This window comes from Rhamphochromis longiceps, linkage group LG10 (genome assembly GCF_057381845.1).
Source record: "Rhamphochromis longiceps isolate RC_006_pf linkage group LG10, R_longiceps_female_GT1.1, whole genome shotgun sequence".
In the NCBI taxonomy this organism is placed as follows: domain Eukaryota; kingdom Metazoa; phylum Chordata; class Actinopteri; order Cichliformes; family Cichlidae; genus Rhamphochromis; species Rhamphochromis longiceps.
The window spans coordinates 17,566,179-17,584,956 of NC_140566.1; the positions used below are offsets into that span (position 1 = coordinate 17,566,179).

At 39.3% G+C, this 18,778-nt stretch overlaps 1 protein-coding gene across 3 annotated transcripts in view; it reads right to left on the reverse strand.

The window, feature by feature from the left end:
* Positions 1-413: 413 nt before the first annotated feature.
* Positions 414-18,778, reverse strand: part of cadm2a (cell adhesion molecule 2a) — a 239,753-nt gene continuing 221,388 nt past the window's right edge. For all 3 annotated transcript variants that reach the window (XM_085420654.1, XM_085420656.1, XM_085420653.1), the window contains 2 exons: positions 3,483-3,605; positions 414-2,574 (listed from right to left, as the gene is read on the reverse strand). In XM_085420654.1, the coding sequence (XP_085276780.1) occupies positions 2,456-2,574; positions 3,483-3,605 (242 nt within the window). In that variant the 3' untranslated portion in view covers positions 414-2,455. The remainder of the gene's footprint in view (positions 2,575-3,482; positions 3,606-18,778) is intronic.

Here is an 18,778-nt window from a genome sequence, read left to right on the forward strand (position 1 = left end):
GACTAGTGCCTTGCTTTTGAGCATTTAGGATCATTCCTTCGAAGCCAAACTTCTCCAAACTCATGAAAGATGAAAGGTTGCTGACTATGACGCGTCATGGCTGTCTTAATATGTGGAAACTTTCTTGCAACCGGCATGGAGGTATTGTTTCTTTTGATTTCAGCTCCAAATTCTATTACCTCAATTTCCATGGAAAAGCAGCTTATTCCGGAGTTTTGCATGTTTGATTTGCCAAATGTCCTAGAACATCAACTTCTTCAGATTTGGAGCAACTAGGGTCAGGCCACAAACACACAAAGCCACCGTTTTCCCAAAATCAAGGTACAAATATACCATCTTCATTGTGGTTCTCTCTTAAATAAATTTCAATTTCAAATAAATTAAACATGAAAAAGAACCAAACAAAAACATGCTAATGTGTATTACCAAAATTTAGTTCTCACACATTATTTACATGCCTTGTGCCAAAACAAAAATACATTTGTTTTAAAATTTCTCTAATGAGGATAATGTAATGGAAAAAAAAGTAATTAGATAAGGTGGCTAATATACATATTTGAGCAAATACAGGAATCCAGAATTTAACAGCAATTTTCACAACCAACCACATTGTAGCAGACACAATATACAGCAGGGAGCTTAACCATTAAAACCAAAAAAATATTAGAAACATTTTCTTTTTAAATATAAAAACATGATTTAGCTTACATTTTCAAAAAGATGCACTGCACTTTTTTTTTCTTCAGAATTGAATCAAAGACAGCCTTGTCATCTTCTCGTTACCCATTTGAATGAAAGAACCGTTCACAAGGCGATCTAGTTGTTGGCAAATGAACACAGTAACTCATTCAGACAATTTTGTGCTTTTCTATTTGTTTTCAGTTTTTTTTAAGTTTTGGAAAAGAGGCCCCTGCAGATCCCTGACCCAGCACTCACACCATTTGTTTCTTTTTCTATTTGCTTTTTTTTTTCTTGAAGACCCCGTGAAATGGAAATGAAAGTTGAGTTAATGGAGACAGACTGGGAAAATAGGCATAAAAAGCATGACAAGCTGATGAGGGCAGCTTCACTAAACTATTAAAAACTATTTAAAAATAAATTTGAAGGTGACAGAATCAAAAACAATGACAGTAATCAAACAGATGTTATTGGTCTGGTCTTGTTTTAACACCTTATGGTTGAGTTTACATTTCACGGGTTCTTCAAGCCTTAAAATAATTCCACTGTGACAAACGATAACCAAATTATTCAAAGTGAAAAGCTAAAGTTATTTGAATACAATTTATACAGCCTATACAGAGAGAGGAGAGTGACTCTTTCTGCACACCTGAACCCTTTATGGAAAACACAAACTACCGTAAGCTGTCCAGATGACACTGAAGGTGATGGTGTTTTGCTAAACCGCTGCCTGGACGGTGCAGGACTATACAGGTAAAAGTACCTGGGCAGCACATTTAGCAAGTGGTTTTATATACTTGATTATGCTTGCTGAAAAGGAATGCTTGACCTGGCATCTTTCATATATTTTTGGTGTGTTTTTCTCTGCTCTAAACAATACCACACTACCCTTTATTACTCCTACCCTAATAATGCAAATCATATTGTACACTTACTGTATCTGATAAACCTTGCTACAGTGTTACACAAATCCTTCTTCGTATCTTACAAGGGTCAACGGTTTAATTACAACTCTATTTAGAGGGAGATGGAATAGGGAAAAGTGGATCACCTAAAAGTACCATATTTAGTGTGACAGACATGTATAAGGCGTAAATAGCACAAATTGTCATTCAAAAAGAAAAAGAAAACAGAAAAAAAAAGATTCGATGCGTAATAAAAAGCTGTGAGCTAAGCAATGGAATGATGGCTAAGGTAACCATCTACAAAGCATTTACATTGCTACTGACAGACGATACATGAAGGCATTGACAGAAGTTCAATGGCGTCTGTATTTTTAGGCACCGTGTTGATGTGAGAGATGATATGTGTTCGTGGATTTGTGTGAACAGGAATATGTGTTTGGGTGTCTGCTTGGTGGGGAAGAGGAGCAAAGACTAACGAGAGGGCTAAGGAGCAGTCATGGTAGATTTACAGATTTCTAGGTATTCATGTTGAAGATGAGGAAGTGACAAAGGGGCAACTTCAGCAGCAACAGCAAGCTGCCAGTGAAAAACATCTGCCAAAAGCAAAAAACAACAAACAAAAAACCCCCAAACCAATGAAAAAATAAAGGACAAGATGTAAATGACAGAGATTGTTTCAACAGAAGGAAATAACAGGAAAACACACTGGGAACTTGTCTGTTTGTGGACTGCCTGTGGGTTCCTTGTTGACATGATGGGGGCCAGTGGCCGGAGGAGAACAAGAAAAGTGAGAGACGGAAAGAGAGAATAAGAAGTACAGAGATCAAAAGAAGGAAATGAGAAGGCAAGAGCTGCACAGCTCCCCCTGCAGTCTAAATGAAGTATTCTTTCTTTTCTTCCGCGTGCGCGTGGTTTCCCTCAGCGTTGATGATGGCTGTGTCGGCATCGGGGGCATCATCCGCTCCTTTGGCCTCGTTTGTCAAGTATGTTCCTGTGGCAACGAAAAAACAAACTTCTATTGAGGAAAACAAATACCAAGCAGCCCTGCATGGTGTTGGCTGCCTGAGGCGAAAAAAAACCCCACATCTGAAGACAACATCAGTAGTGTTACATTATTCATATCTAAAACAATGAGGAGCTGGGATAGTGTAGTGGAGTATTTAAATAAAGCAGAGTTAAATTTGCGAGACCCTGCATCGATACAGCAGAATAGCATCAACACCTCCTACGTTGCGTGTGACGACCATCAGAACTCACAGCTGCAAGTCCAAATTGAGCTCTTAGCTTAAACTTAGAAGTTAATGTTGTGGGATTAGTGACGAAAACCGAGCAGCAACTTGGAATTCACTTTATTTCCACTCTTCTTTGCGAACTTGGAGCTAAACTGTAACAAGTTTGAGAATCAATCGATCACTTTCTGTTTGAGAAGTGATTTACATTTACACATACAGGAAGCACATTTAATTGCGTAAACGAATTTCTTCCCTCACATTATTACTGTTTGTCTAATACTGTCTGGGAATAAAATGCTTTTTTTCCCTGTGGTGCCAAAGTGGATTTATGAATGTTTATTTTCTCCCATCATCATCACAACTAAATTAAAATAATATTACGGACCTCTGCGCAATTAAAAAACTCCATTCCCATTATTGATAAATACATGGATAGAGAGTGAATTACAATAACAACATGTGCTATTACTTTGTGCTGCATATCAAAGGCACATATTCATTAACATTTCTGATGTGTGGATGGTGTAAGCTTTCCCACTTTTGTTTTACTCTTGAAGGTGTAACTTGGGAATTGGGAAAGGACTGTATTCTAATGGGACAAGAAGGACATGCTCCACTAGCTCCATGAGCCTTGAAAGCCGTAGGTCTGGTCCACTGTGGATTTTACCTTTATGCCTGGCCAGGTATCTTCCCAGAACGATGATTAGACACAAGGTGACAAAGACCACTACAGCCACCACTCCTCCGATCAAGGCATGGTCAGTGCCGTGCTGCCCAAGAGCATTGGGATCTGAGGAGAGACGCCGAGAGAGAGACAAAGAGAGCTGATGAAAGTGCCAATTGGTGAGGTTAGGGAGTAAGAGAAGAGAACAGCAGACAGTACACAACAGAGCAAAGAGGAAGGAGATGATTATTTCCAGCTCCTTCCTGCTTTAACGATTGTTCTAAGCTGCTATCATTTGGTTCACATCATGCAGTCAGAGCAGAGCTTTGTAGCTGTCTGAGAATAATAAAATAAAGAGAGAGGGGAAGAGAGACGGACACCAGATTTACACAAAGAGACAAGCAGGCACACATTCGCCCTGCAAAATGAAGGAAAAAGAGAATGAAAGAGGGACTTGGAGAAAAGAAGTGAATAATTCAGGACCACCCTCACAGTGCCGTAAGAGTCCCCAACATGCAAACCAGGGCAGTAGTGGAAGAGCAGTACACAGTAAATAAATCATCACTTGGAAAATAAAAAGGGGTGGGGGGGGGATCAATCTCTTTCTGATTCTTAGCCAGAAATTGTTGTTGGGAAAATGAATAAGGAGTCAATACAGGTCTCCAGCTGCTGGATAAGCAGTAGAGATGATAGTCATGAAAGAGAAAGGAATCTGCCTGTCCACACCTCATGCTAAAACTCATCAAAGGTTTCCCTTTCTTCTAACAAAAGCTTATTTCCTTTATTCGCACTGACTTCCTCTTTTCACAAAGTCTGGTTTTCAGGTTATTCAAGGTAAGACACGACACCGATGCGCTGACAGCATACGGACATGTTGTAGGTGGATCTAAAAAAAAGAAGGTGACAGTGACAGCAGTGGGGAAGATAGGTAACGGAATGGCCTGTATTATTCATATCAGTCTATGACACCTGAGAAATTAGTACTTATCTCATTATCCTCTCCGAGGAATGCCACATGCAACCCTGCCCCAGTCTGTGTGCAGTGTGTGGGCTCGTGATAGCTAAAATACAGCAATGTCAGAGCAGGGCAGGCAGTGATAGGAGGATGGTTTAGCCATACAACACACGTCGTATATTGACACTGTTTCTCTTCAGTATTCTCCTTTTCTTTCTCTGTCTGCCCATGTGGCCAAATTGAACAGCTGGCTTGCTCTCGCTCCATAAGTCTCCACGGTCCGAGTGACCAGGCTGTCAGACTTCACTGCCTCCCAGTGGACACACGCACTCAAATTGACACACACACACACGCATATGCACAGACGTTTGTGGTTTCACTGCGCCGCAGTTCTGCTTGGTCAGTGGAGCAAAGAGTAGAGGAATGTTCCCCTGGCAGGACCCAGCAGGGCGAGGACTAGGGCATTAAGTTACACACATGGTTGTGTCTCCTCACCTCCACCTGTCAGGACTGTGAGTATTTTTTCTTCTTCTTTTTTTTTAAACACACATCATACACTATCACCGTCTGACCGCTTCCGCTCTGGTTTGGCTATTATACAGCCACAAACAAGCCAACTGGATGTCTGATTGTTGTATAGATTACAATGCAAATTTCAAATCCTAAAAAAAAAGCGCTTTCAGTGGCTTCAGAAATAGAAGAATAACCCATTTGGTTCTTACTGACTACGTTCAAACATTTGAAACATTAATGCAATCTTCATAACACGAGTCATACATCGTGCTGCTGCCCCCTCATAGCTCCAAGGCCATGCCAACACTTCCATTTTTATTGATTTATTGGCGATAGCTTAGGGAGTATTATTGCATATGTGAAAAAAAACTTGCAGAATGCCTTTTTAGCTACATATAGAGCTGCTCAGAGTTCAAGTGATATTATTCGAGTCGTCGTCTGCGGCTGAACAAAAGAGGTTTAAATAAAACAAATCAAAATCAGTGTGTGTGTTGATGTGGCATTAGAAAGAAGCATACTAGCCAGATCCTAGACATTATAAACAACAAAAAAACAGCTTAGTCTCTCACCAAACTGTAGCTGGTTATGTTGCATTGGTGGATAGGCTTTGACAAAAATAAGAAGGTCCTGCTTTTGCTGGATCAATCTGACCACCATGAGCCCAACATTATCTTCCTCTCCTCTTGCCTCTAATCCACTCTGCTAAGCAAGAGTTTTTCACTGCACCACGCATACAGAGGATTTCTCAAAGATTTTACAATGTGCCGCGAGTGGTCACCCTATTCAGCCGTTCTTACACATGAATTCCATACACTGTCGAGATAATCAAGCTGAGGCCTTGTCTGAAGTTGTCCTTCTTTAAAAAAGAGAAAAAGAAAAAAGAAAAAAAAAAGAATACTGCAGGAGATTCTCGACAGCAGATCCTCACTGGAGGAAATCCTCATTTTGATGGGTAGAGCCTGCAGGCTGCAGGACACGTAATTCTCACTTGCTCTGAATTACCTGGGTAATTACCGGCTCTTTTCTCACACGGACTTTGTGCTAGGGAGGTGGGTGGTTAACGTCAGATCCAGCTGATTCTGGATTCTCACATGAGGTCCTGATGTGTAATGTTTAGAGAAGTACAGAACATGTGTGAAAATGTTCTACTCTCCCTACAGACACAGTAAGGGGCCAATAGTTTGAAAGTTGGGACCTCAAATGGGCTGAGGGTACAATGCAGAGGGAGTCTGACTTCATTCTGGGCTAAGGGTGCCATTGATTTTATCTGCATACTGTAGTTGTTTGGTTGTTTTATTAATGTTCAAAATTTCACAACTTTTCAAGCCCCTTTTAAGATAAAGGGAAGACTGTGTGACATTCAAGACCAAATTTTCCAGCACTCCATTAATTTGATATTCATGCAGCGTCAAAAGCTTGCAACATTTACAATGTGTAGATGCCTTTTGTGTGAGTGAGTTAAAAAAGAAAAAAAATCATCTATTCTCCTCTTATGTATTCTGGTCTAGTCCGCTGTTACTCAACGACGGAGAAAAAAAAATACAACAAGGCTGTACAAAGAGACAAAGTAAAAATGGACAAAATAGAGATTGATGCACACAAAAAGGCTGAAATTTCACTTGGACCAAGACAAAAGAGGAAAGAAGGGGGAAGAGGAGTTGTGGGTTATACATTTTTATGGCTCCAGAACACATTATCTTTTAATAAGGGCAGATACATTCTTCTTTGTGTGATTTAATATGAGAGTGTGGCAGAGCAAACTCTTCTTTTAATATTTATAACACCCTCCTTGTCGCCTGGCCTTGTGAGTTGGGCTTGTTTAATAAATTAAAGAGGGTTCAGGTCTTCTGTGAACCACTGTATGGCCGCAGAGAGCCAAAAGTGTAACTGCTCATCTGATCTCTTCCATTGTTGCTGGCTCCATATGTATGGAATGCCAGGACTGCCATAATGAATTAATTAAATACACCATTAAATAATTAATTAAATGTGGCAATAATTAATTAAAATTGGAATTAATTAATTAAATAAATAGTTATGATATATGTAATTAATTAATTATTGACACATTTAATTAATTATTTATGTATTTCACGTTTTAATTAATTATTGACACATTTAATTAATTAATTATTGACATATTTAATTAATTATTTATGTATTTCACATTTTAATTAATTATTGACACATTTAATTAATTATTGACACATTTAATTAATTATTTAATGATATATTTATTTATTTCATTTTGGCAGTCCTGACGCCTGGCTCTCATCATGAAATAATTTTATCTGTCAGCCTCACCCATCAAACTCAGGGGGCGGGGTTAACGCTGATCGAGTCAAAACCATTGCTTTGGCCTGGTGGCCATTGTTTCTAGCACACAACAACCGGCATGTGGAAGCTAACAGAACTGAGCTTTGAAAAACCCTGTTTGTGTGTTACCAAATACCGTTTTAATATTTTTTTAGCCGAGAATGTAGTGGTTGTGTCTGGTCGGTTTGTCAAGATACAGCCTCTTTGCAAAAGTGTTTCGATGATTTCGGAGATGTCGTCCCAGTCTCACGGCAAAGCGTGGGATAGACCCGCTCGCCTCGCAAGCAATCCCACCGACAAAGCGCAGGCCCCGGTACACAGCTGTAGTAACCCCCGCTGACTTCTTTTACTGAGGTTATATTTATCGGTGTTTTATTTCCTGATGTTCTTATGTGTCCTACGTGTTTCAGTCGCCAATTCTGAATTATAACTAACATTAAAAACATGTTTAAGGAGGAGAGAGAGCAAATAAATCTGTTTAACATCTGATCTTTGGGTTTTTGTTCAGTAATCAGCGTGACCTGTGTATAAACACATAAAAGAGATAACGTTGGTGTTTCCGTCATGTAGTAACTGCTGGCTTTAACTGTACAAAGGTTGTTCGACACTATGAAACACATACAGACTTCATGATGTTCGGCTAATATTTTTATTGTGAATATTAATCATGCTGACCTCGCTCTGTACACCACGCAGCGAGGTCAGCATATCCACGATATCCTCAGCTCCATGAGTTAACACAAAGTTTCCCAGCTGACTATCTAACTGCCAACTATTCCAGAGACGTGAAAATATACAGCATAAAGAAAAGTGTAAGAGACTCAGCAGCAGATTAGAATAACAGTTATACATTTAATAAATCACCAAATGAATCCAAGAAACGAGCAAACCTGTTCCGACAATTTGAGTTTGTATTCCCTCAGCTGCAGACTCGCTGCTGTTTAAATGTTTGAAAAGGAAGATTAGATATAAACAAACGTCAAACATAGACTCAGTCTGCCTTCACATTTGATATGAGGCCAGCACGTATAGTGGCCTCAGCAGGCTATTACTGAAATACACATGCTATATCATAAACTATGATATAAATAGGGAGGTCCTATTAACATTTTTAGTTTTAAAGGACACCTTCCTGCCTTTAGTCTCATTCATGAGCAGTATTAGTTTTCTTCTAACATCCAGAAGTCTGCACAATGTGTTTCATAGTTTGTAACAAGCCTTTGACAGGTAAACATAACATGACCGAAAAAGCAAAAAAAAAGAAAAAAAAAAAAAAAAAAAAAAAAAAGAGAGAGAGAGAGAGAGAGAGAGAGAGAGTTGACATAAGAAGAGAAAATTCTCTCAATTATGGAGACAGGCAAATGGTTCATTTATGTTTGATGTGTGTTTATTCCTCCCTAAATATCGTCGGTGAAGTTCGCCATGCATGTCAGATTTTCCTGCGCATTTTTATACCTCTGCCAACAGAGAGAGAAAAAAAATCACATTCTAACAGACAGCTGGTGCTTAGAATACAGTTGAATAACTATTAAAAAACAGATGATATTTAGATGATAGTTCAGTCTAACACATGTGCCAGTGAACCATTAAACGTCTGTGAAACTATGCAGTTATGAAACGTAACTTTAACCTCAGCCAAACCGATTTGCTCAGTTGTAAATAAAACAGCGAAGTAAACGTGACCCGACAGGCAGAACCTGAGTGAATGAAGTCCAGCGTTTAACCACTGAGAGCTAAAACTCAGCTGAGGTTTGAAAGCTGTGTGCTGGTGATTGGACATCAGCCGCTGATAAAGCTGGCTCGCCTATAAAGTGCTCTGTAAGGAAACAAGCTCCAGCAGCTCTGCGCTCGGGGAAAATACTATATTTACTTATCTTGTGCAGAAAAATGCGCTGACATTGCTTTATATCGAGCACCGGCTGCCCAGTTAAACTGTGACTATCACCAGGAAACGTAGGCGTGTTTCTTGAATTAGCAGCAGGTGTTAAACAGCTGACAGATGAGGAGGAGGATGCATGCAGGTAAACTGAGGGTCTGCTGAGCTGATCGCTGGTTTCGTGAGAAAAATGTCAGCTCGTTCTTTATGTTACAGAAGCACAGAGACACAAGACCAGGCGGAAAGAGACGATCGTTCGGTGAAAATGAGAATCTGCGAATGCAACATGTGGAACACGGAGAGTGGAATATGTAAACAAACCGGTTAATGTACCCCCTCGGTGCGCTCTGCATGCTAACTGTTAGCAGAGCTAGTGAAATCTCTGAAAACATCTGAGCACTTTTGCAAGCATGTTCTATGTTGACAACCTGACCAGACATACGGCGCGACATTCGCGGCTAAAACACTGTTAAAAGTGTAGCTGGTGACAGAAAAACGGGGTATTTTAAAACTACACCACCACCATTGCTGCTTGTGATTTGATCTGCATTCTGGGATAACTGGCTGCCCCAAGTCTACACAAGCAATCGATTATCTAGGATCGACCTGTTTTGACTTACTTTGCACGGCAACCAATCAAATGTTAGAGAAGCTGCATGGGCAGCGTTAACCCCGCCCCCTGAGTTTGATGGGTGAGGCTGACAGATAAAATTATTTCATGACGAGAGCCAGGCGTCAGGACTGCCAAAATGAAATAAATAAATATATCATTAAATAATTAATTAAATGTGTCAATAATTAATTAAATGTGTCAATAATTAATTAATTACATGTGTCATAACTATTTATTTAATTAATTAATTCCAATTTTAATTAATTATTGACACATTTAATTAATTATTTAATGGTGTATTTAATTAATTCATTATGGCAGTCCTGGCGTTCCATACATATGGGGTTACTGTGGAAGGGTATGTAATAAAGATACTGTGCACATTTCAAGAGACTGTGTAAAGGCTGGAAATAAAAACGTGTATGCATTAAGCATACATACCTAATGACATGATGTCTAAAAAGTGATATAAGGATTGATGTACTTAAGAACTAAGTGCTGTAAATCCAAAGCAGATATTTTAACACTTTATCTACAACTGTGACTTAAAGAGACTCCTTTGACACTCACAGCTGACAAGTATGTATCTAACACTAAGCTAGTTCGCGTTTGGTTCAGCGGGGCTGCTATCTCCACAGACAGCACGTAAGCAAAAGAAACGTGTGCAGCTTAAGTGTCAAAGAAAGCTTCTTAGAGCAGCACACTGCATGTCAACTGCATGTCCTTATCTCACTTTTCAAACGCCGTGTGCTGTCAGTGTCTGAAGAACATCACGAGAAATGTTTGCCACGTGTAAATTATTGTTATAGCTGTACACCATCCACCGGGCCGCCTTTCATCTGCACTGACAGAATCCTTTAATTCGTCATACAGTGCAAGCTATTCAAATGTCCTTTCCATTCTGCTGCTTTAACATACACGCATCTTTCTCCCTCTCTTCCCCTCTCGGTCGTAATTTTGTGAATATTAAAATTCATCCCCCACAGGCACCTTTTCTTCTTTTGTGTTATGCTTTTTTTCGTTCTCAGTTTTAGATTTAGCTCTGTGAAGCAGTGGTTTCAGCTCAGATCAATAGAGCAGAAGCTAGCTTAAGCACGGGCTGCTTATAGAGCTGCAGTGTCCTTGTATCTGTGGTGCGGGTCGGGGAATCTTTCGCTGTGGCAGAACAGAGAATTTTGCAACTGAAACTCAACATATGTCTCCATTCATGAGAAACATAAAAATAAACAAATACATAAATAAATTGGATGCTATTTTAGCAGGAAATATGAAACTTGTTGTACATTAATGGAATGATTACCGAATGGGATGCCAGTAAGTTTAAAAGAGTATGTGTATGGAGCTTATACGTTTTATTGGCTTGGGGACTACTTTTTTGGTTAATGATGCCTGTTGCTTCGAGGTGCTGCAAGAAAAATATGCGACCACCTCTGTCCCTTCATCATAAAACCAAACAGTCTGTGCAAAAACACCAGTGCTTATAATGTACCACACACATCTGTTCCCCTTTTATTACCCATTTAGTAAGTGTAATTAAAATGTGTTTTGATATTTGCCTGCACACTGTTTGGCACGCCTGTCTGGAAACCTTTTAAACTTTTACTTTCATTTGATATAAAATGAGAAAAAAGCAACTCAAAACAACAACTTAGAATATACTGTGAGTTTGAACTCCCACATTAGAGATGGTGAACAAAACAGATTTTTATGATCACAAAGAGGCTGTTTTGTGCAAGTGAAAAGAAATTCATAGTAAAGCTGTCAGTGCCCATTAGTGTAAGCATTCAGAAAAAGGCCAGAATCCTATTGCACAGGCTGCAGTGGATCCATAAATAGACTAAATAATTTCAATACATTGTATCCCTCAGTTTTTATATATTTATTATATTTTTGTATTATACTGGGTAGCTGAAGCCAGCCTATATTTGTGACATTTGAATCACCCTTCCTGATTTTGACAGGCTGTATAGTACACGCTATAGTGTTCACTTTTCTTTTTTTAAATTTTTTATTTCTACATTTTTTGCCAAATGCTGATTGTTTCACAGCCACCATGATTTTTTCTGCAGGACTCAGATACAGCTCTTTCAGTCTAAACGGTTCTATTTACAGGTAGCAGCCCAGACATTAGGAATGACAGCAAATACAGCAGCTTGTTGTCACATCGTCTGTTTACACACTCACCAGCCATTCTTTTAGATGCACCTGTTCACTGTTCGCGAAATATGACCATACCTTTGAACCTGGAAAACAATGGGCTGCAACAGAAGAAGATCACACCCAGTGCCACTCCTGTACGCTAAGAAGAGGGAAACTGAGACCACAATTCCCACAAGCTCACTAAAATTGGACAATAGAATTTGGAAAAATGTTGCCTGGTCTGAGGACTTTCTCCTGCAACACTCATATGTTAAAGTCAGAAATTCATTCTGCCTTGTATGAATGGTTCAGACTTCTGATGGTGGTGTAAGGTGTGGGGAATGTTATCTTGGCACACTTTGGGCCTCTAAGTATCAACTGGGCATCATTTAAATGCCACAGCCCACCTGACTATTATTATTCCCCACGTCCAACCCTTAATGACCACAGTGTGCCCATCTTTTGATGGCTGCTCCCAGCAGGATATCATGTGCCATGTCACAAATCTCTAATTATCGCAAACATGCATCATGGCTGTGCAGCCAACTGTGTGATGCTATCATGCCAATAAAGACCAAAGTCTCTGAGGGATGTTTCCATAGATTCATGCCCGTGTGTTATATGTGTAACACAAGTCACACCATAACATCATTGGGTAAGCATAGCAAAAGTGTGCTGTTTCCATGGCAAGGTGCTACATGTTGAGGTACAGCTTCATGACAAAACTTCCTGTGTGCTGCCACAAACAAATCGACCCGTAGTTTACATCCATGTCTATCCAAACTTGATCATTTCATCATCATTTTCATTCTTGCAAAAGTGACCTTTGGAGATCGAACTATAATCACATCCTCAGTCAATTAAACATTCTCATTTTCACAAGAATGGAATACACCTGCATGTATGGACAAATGATGTCAGTCCAGAGTATTCAGAATTCCATCAGATTCACACAGGCGAACAGGCTAATTCCAAACCTCTTTGTGTCTTTTAGGGTAATAATGTATCTAGTAATAGTCTTTTCTACAACAGTATTTGAAAACACTTCACATTTAACGTGAAACAAAAATGAATTACTTTGTGTTAATTCCTCTGCACTGATGGTATGTTAAAGCCACCGATACAAAAGCTAGAGTGTCGACCATCAGAAAGTAAAGGGGAGAAAGTGGTGAAAAGTGCCTGCAGACTTTGCTTGTTCAGTGAGTCAATTATGCCCAACTTTTTGGCTGAGACTGGAAATTCACCAATCTGCATCTAATGCTGGCTCTACTGCCAAGATGAAAGAGTCCCTGGAGGCTGTAGCAGAGGGCCGAAAGACACTTGTGTGTCCACCTTTGAATGCATGCACCCAAGCCCATGAGAGAATTAAAAAAAAGAGTAATGTTACCAAGATGTGTGTGTTGCCGTGTTTGTGTGTGTCCTTGCACATTACTGTTTGCTGGGTCGTGCGGATTAATTAGATTCTGAAAACAAATTACTTCAGCTAATCATTCAATAAAGCCCACATGTGGACACTATCTTGAATATTCAACCCAGTGGTTTTCTTTTCTTTCTTTCTTTTTTTACTCGCGGAATAAAAAGAAATTGTGGTCAGCAGGGTAACAGCATGGAGTTATAAGCAAAGCAAGATAATTAATCATAAGAATTAATTAAGTCTCATGCAAGAATCATCTATCAAAGCAGCTCTACATTCTGCAAAATCCATAACCTCTTCAAAACAGCAATAAAATCCACCAAAGGAAGAAGCAGAAAGATAGCATCAATGTTACACTTGTGGTAACTTAATCTTGCCTGTGTTGCTGCTGCTTTTCAAATATTTTCCACCACAAACGACACTGCTACATTCTGCTGAAAGAACCGCGCTGTGTGAGCCAACTGCAGCACAGGAACAGCACAAATAATGGCTTAAAGAAATGAGCGATTCTGGATGAAGTAAGCTGCCACCACAAGCCCAACTTGGGGGGTTGGGTGGGAGACAAGGAAGGAAAAATTTATAAAAGGACCAAATAGCACTTCATGTCAATAAATGAAAATTGGACTGCCTTCTCTGTGTGTATGTGTTTCTTCAAGATTGCCAAAAGTGTCCTCTGCCATTGGGAGTTAATGAAAAGAAGGGCTATTACATGTAATTCATAACAGTAGCCCCAGGATCTAACGATTTCTCTTTTTCTGTTCTACACTTTATTCCAAATTGTTGCTATAATTCTTCCCCAAAGCGAGTTAATGTGACAGGATATCAATAAGCTTTCCTGGCAATAAGTGGAAAGACCTTTGCATTATGTTTTAATTTCTCCAGTGCTCCTAAGCTTTATCGTCCAAAGAGCGGTGTGAAGGTGATCTCCGTTGTCCGATATTTAACCATTTCACCCCAGGGATGCAGCGGCCTGTACCTCTCTGGTTTAAGCACAGCGACTAAAAAGCTGTCCGGGCTACTTGCCCTCCAGAAAATATGTTTTCTGGTCATCACATTGCCTTACCTGTGTCCTTCATTTAAAAGCAAGATCGATATCAATAGAATAAAACAGTTACAAATCCCTCCAAGGATTTTCCCTTATTGAGTTTTCACAAAAGGTTTGTCCTTAGCCTGAATAAGCTTGAATAAGCTTGAATAGAATGTGTGGTTATAGCCAGAAAATGGTCACCTGTGGAGTACAATCAGCTCTTTTGAATTCAAAACACTTTGTGACAGCGATGAAAAGAAATGATTTGAAATTTGAACAATCTCCCTAAATACACAAAGCTTATTATTAAAGACCTTGAATTAACCACCCAATTATTTAGTTTTTAGTTTTGAGATCATTAGTAAGGTTAATTACTGTATTCTCTGATGCATGTTTTCTCACCTATTTTCACTTTTTGGGTTACAAAATCATGTATAATTTAGATTTATTTAAGGCAGATTTAAAACAAATAGCTTGAATGTTATACGTTATAGTCTATATATTATACTATATTACATTCTGACATGTACAGATAGGCTTAATGATGTTTAATAACCTATTTTGGAATGTGAATATAGCCTATATTTAAACTGTCTATGGGTATTTTGTGAATTATGCAGGCAATCACAATCTGGAGTGACTGCAATGCCAGAGCACAGAAGGAACATGAAATGACAGTCAACAATCAGGTGACAGGTTGTCAGTAAACATAAGCAAGTTTACATATGTTACATGTAGTGTGATAATGGCCTGTGTGAGTGTGTGTGTGTTTTTCAGGTAAATGATGATTGCCTCAAAGCTGCCATCAGAGTCTGAGCTGCGGGGAGCAGATAGAGCTGTCTCTCCCTCTCCTTTCTCAGGAAGCAAAAACAGACGTTAGTAATGGCAGCAATTACAGGTGAGGTAAAGCCGCTCGTTGTTTCACTGTGTGGTTACATATAGTTTTCAGCATGTTTAGCATCATAACATTTAGAAACTGCAGTGTGGCTTAGTGTACAGTTTCAGAGCCATGTGGAGTGACATCCCAAACTTTCATTAATGGCCGGCTTGACCCCCTTTTAATTTTCAGAACTGCTTTAATTCTTAATGGCACATATTCAACAACAAACAAACATTTGGAAACATTTCTGAGCACTTTTGGTTCATATTGACAGGAAAGCATCAAACAGTTGCTGCAGATTTGTAGGATGCACACACAAAGGTGCTCTATTGGATTGAGATTTGGTGACTGTGGAGCCCATTTGAGTACAGCGAACTCAATGTCATGTTAAAGAAACTAGTTTGTTATGATTTGAGCTTTGTGACACGGCATGTGATATCCTGCTGGAAGCAGCCATCAGAAGATGGGTACACAATGGCCATAAAGGGATGGATATGGTCAGCAATAATACTCAGACTGTGGTGTTTAAATAATGCTTGAGTGGTACCAAGTGGCCCAAAGTCTGCCAAGAAAATATTCCCGACACCATCACACCACCAGTAGCTTGAATCATTGATACAGGGCAGGATGGAGCCATGTTTTCGTCTGTTCTCTGCCAAATTCTGACTTCCATCTGAATGTTGCAATAAAAATCAAAACTCTCAGTTATAACTTTGAGTCGCTGCCGTGTGATTGACTGATTGGATATTTGCATTAATAAGCAGTTGAAAAGATGTACATAAGCAAATGGCTGGTGAGTGTTTAGATTAATATGTTTCTGGCCACATTTCATCAAAAGAACTTTTTAAAGGAAAGTAATGTTCCCAGTAATAACATTTTTCACATTAAATGCGAAAAAGTAAAGACCTAATTGCTCTCCTTTAATTCTTCTTCAAGGACAGTAAGTTGGGAAAAAAGAGTAACTGCAAACAGAAGTTGGTAAAAATAGGCCTGCAGACTTTGACTTATTCTGAATCTGTTATGCCCAATTCAGCAATCTGCATCTCAAGCCAACAACCTTGCCTTACTATTTGCATGCAGCATTTTGGCCAGTGCACACTTAAGAAGGGAGAAAGCTCAGAGGCTATTCCTGATCTTTGAACTTGTCTCTGCTCTTGAATTCTCCTTAAGTTTGCAGGTACTGGTTTCAGTTTAAAGAGGAGAAGAATAATGATTTGGCTTTGGAGCACCGGCCACAAAAAAGGGAAAAAGGTACAGAGTATCATGATAACCTCCACTGTCAGTAAAAATGCTAACCATCCCTCTTGTATCAATTAAGACAACTACACTTTGATTAATAGTCCCAAGGTTCTTGTTGCATTCCTTGACTTTTATCTTCTTATCCTCGTGGGCAACAAGACCTTTACTCTACAATCAGGTATAGGGGTATTTTAGTTTTTCTCTCTTCTCCACAGGAGAAGACACTAGGCATGAATAATTGCTGTCTTCCCAGCAGTGGGGCCTTTTTCTGCAGCAACACCAGGCTACAGGGGCTGGGGTTGGCCACACGAATGCTTATTATGAGAAGTGAATAGTAAATATTTTAAACACCAAAGAAACCCTTGTGCATGATTCACCTTTTAGCATCACAAGGTCAGTGCTAATTTGCAAGCCACAAAAAGCATTTGACATATTTTAGAGAACTCAAGAGAGAGAACGTGTAGATGTGCGCGCATGTGTGCGTGTGTTGTGCGTCAGTGCGTGTGTGTATTCATAATGTGAAGGTCTGATGACATTACATAGACCTCTGATACTTACTGAAAGAGTTATTATAGCCATTAAGACTGACTGGGCTACTGAAGCAGTGTGAGTGTTGGGCATACCTGCCAGCACATCATTAATAAAGAGAATTAGAGACTGCAGTAATGCATCAGTTCTGGCATTATACAATACAAATGAAAACCAGAGGAATCTCTTGGATTTTTGTGCACTACTAGCGCTCTAAAGGTCAACAAGACAAGTAAAGGCATGGGTTTTATCAAATCTAAATTTCCTATTAGCTTCGGTAAGTGTACGATAAAATATTTAACAACAACAACAACAACAACCTTTATTTATAGAGCACATTAAAAGCCTTAGGCATACCAAAGTGCTTTACAAAAAAACAATAAAATAATACAGTTAAGAGCATTAATATCAAATATAATAAGAACAGCAGACAATGTTCACAGTAGAAAGCCACTAATAAAATGGACTGCAGCACATAGATTATAGCAGACCCAGTGCCGCATGATAGAGAACACCAAGAATGAAGGAATAGTAAAAAGTTAATGCAATAGGTCGCAGTTAACAGTCAGCATTACTGCCAAAAATCATGATTTCAGTCTTTTTTTCATTGAGAATAAGAGTATTTGCCAACAGCCATTTCTTGACCTCACTCATGCACTCACGAAAGTTATTTAAAGATAAAGCGAGATCATCATGTAACTCAAAATAAATCTGGATGTCATCCGCATAATAGTGAAAAGCAATGTGGTATTTCTCAAAGATAGCGCTTAAAGGAAGCATATACAGTGAGAAAAGGGTCGGGCCTAACACAGAACCCTGGGGGACACCACAGCAAACAGGTACAGGGGAAGAGGAAGATGAGGCCAGATGTACCGAAGAAAGCCGATTGGAGAGGTAAGATTTGAACCAGTCCAAGGCAGTGCCCTTAATGCCAACAGAGTGCTCTAATCTTGCGACTAGGATGTTATGGTCAACCATATCAAATGCAGATGAAAGATCCAATAGAACTAAAACAGAAGGACGACCATTATCAGCCATAAGTAAAAGATCATTAAAAACACGAAGCAGCGCTGATTCAGTGCTATGATGTTGTTTAAAGGCTGATTGGAATTTATCATTTATATTATTCTCGTCCAGGTAGGTCTGCAGTTGAAGTAGAACCACCTTCTCAAGGATTTTAGCCAAGAAAGGAAGCTTGGAAATCGGTCTATAGTTGGCAAAATCACTATGATCCAGGTTATTTTTCTTTAAAACGGGTTGAATAAAAGCATGTTTAAGAACTGAAGGTACATAACCAGAAAGCAAGGAGAGGTTCAATATAGACAATAGACAGGGTCCAATTACATTAAAACAATCCTTGACTATACGAGATGGAAGAACATCATGTACACAATTAGTATTGTTTAGTTTCTCAGTTATACGCTTCAGAGTGGGAAGTGAAATTAATTCAAATTGATGTAAGGCAGCAGAACAGTCAGGATTAGACATACTGTCAGCCACCAAAGGAAGCGTAGATCTAAGAGATAAAACTTTATCTAGAAAGTAGTTTGAAAATTTTTCACAGAGACCTGGGGAGCACGAGAGTGGCATAGAGGGACGAGGATTCACCACTGAGTTAAAAATTTTAAATAGGATGCGAGGATTGTCACCATTAGAAGTAATAATCTTAGCGAAGAAGGCTGCTTTAGCCATTCTGGCAGCAGATTGGAATTTCGAGCGGCTAATACGTAAAATGTCATATGATGACTGGAGTCTATCATTCCTCCACCTCCTCTCATCGCGCCTGCACAAACGCCGTA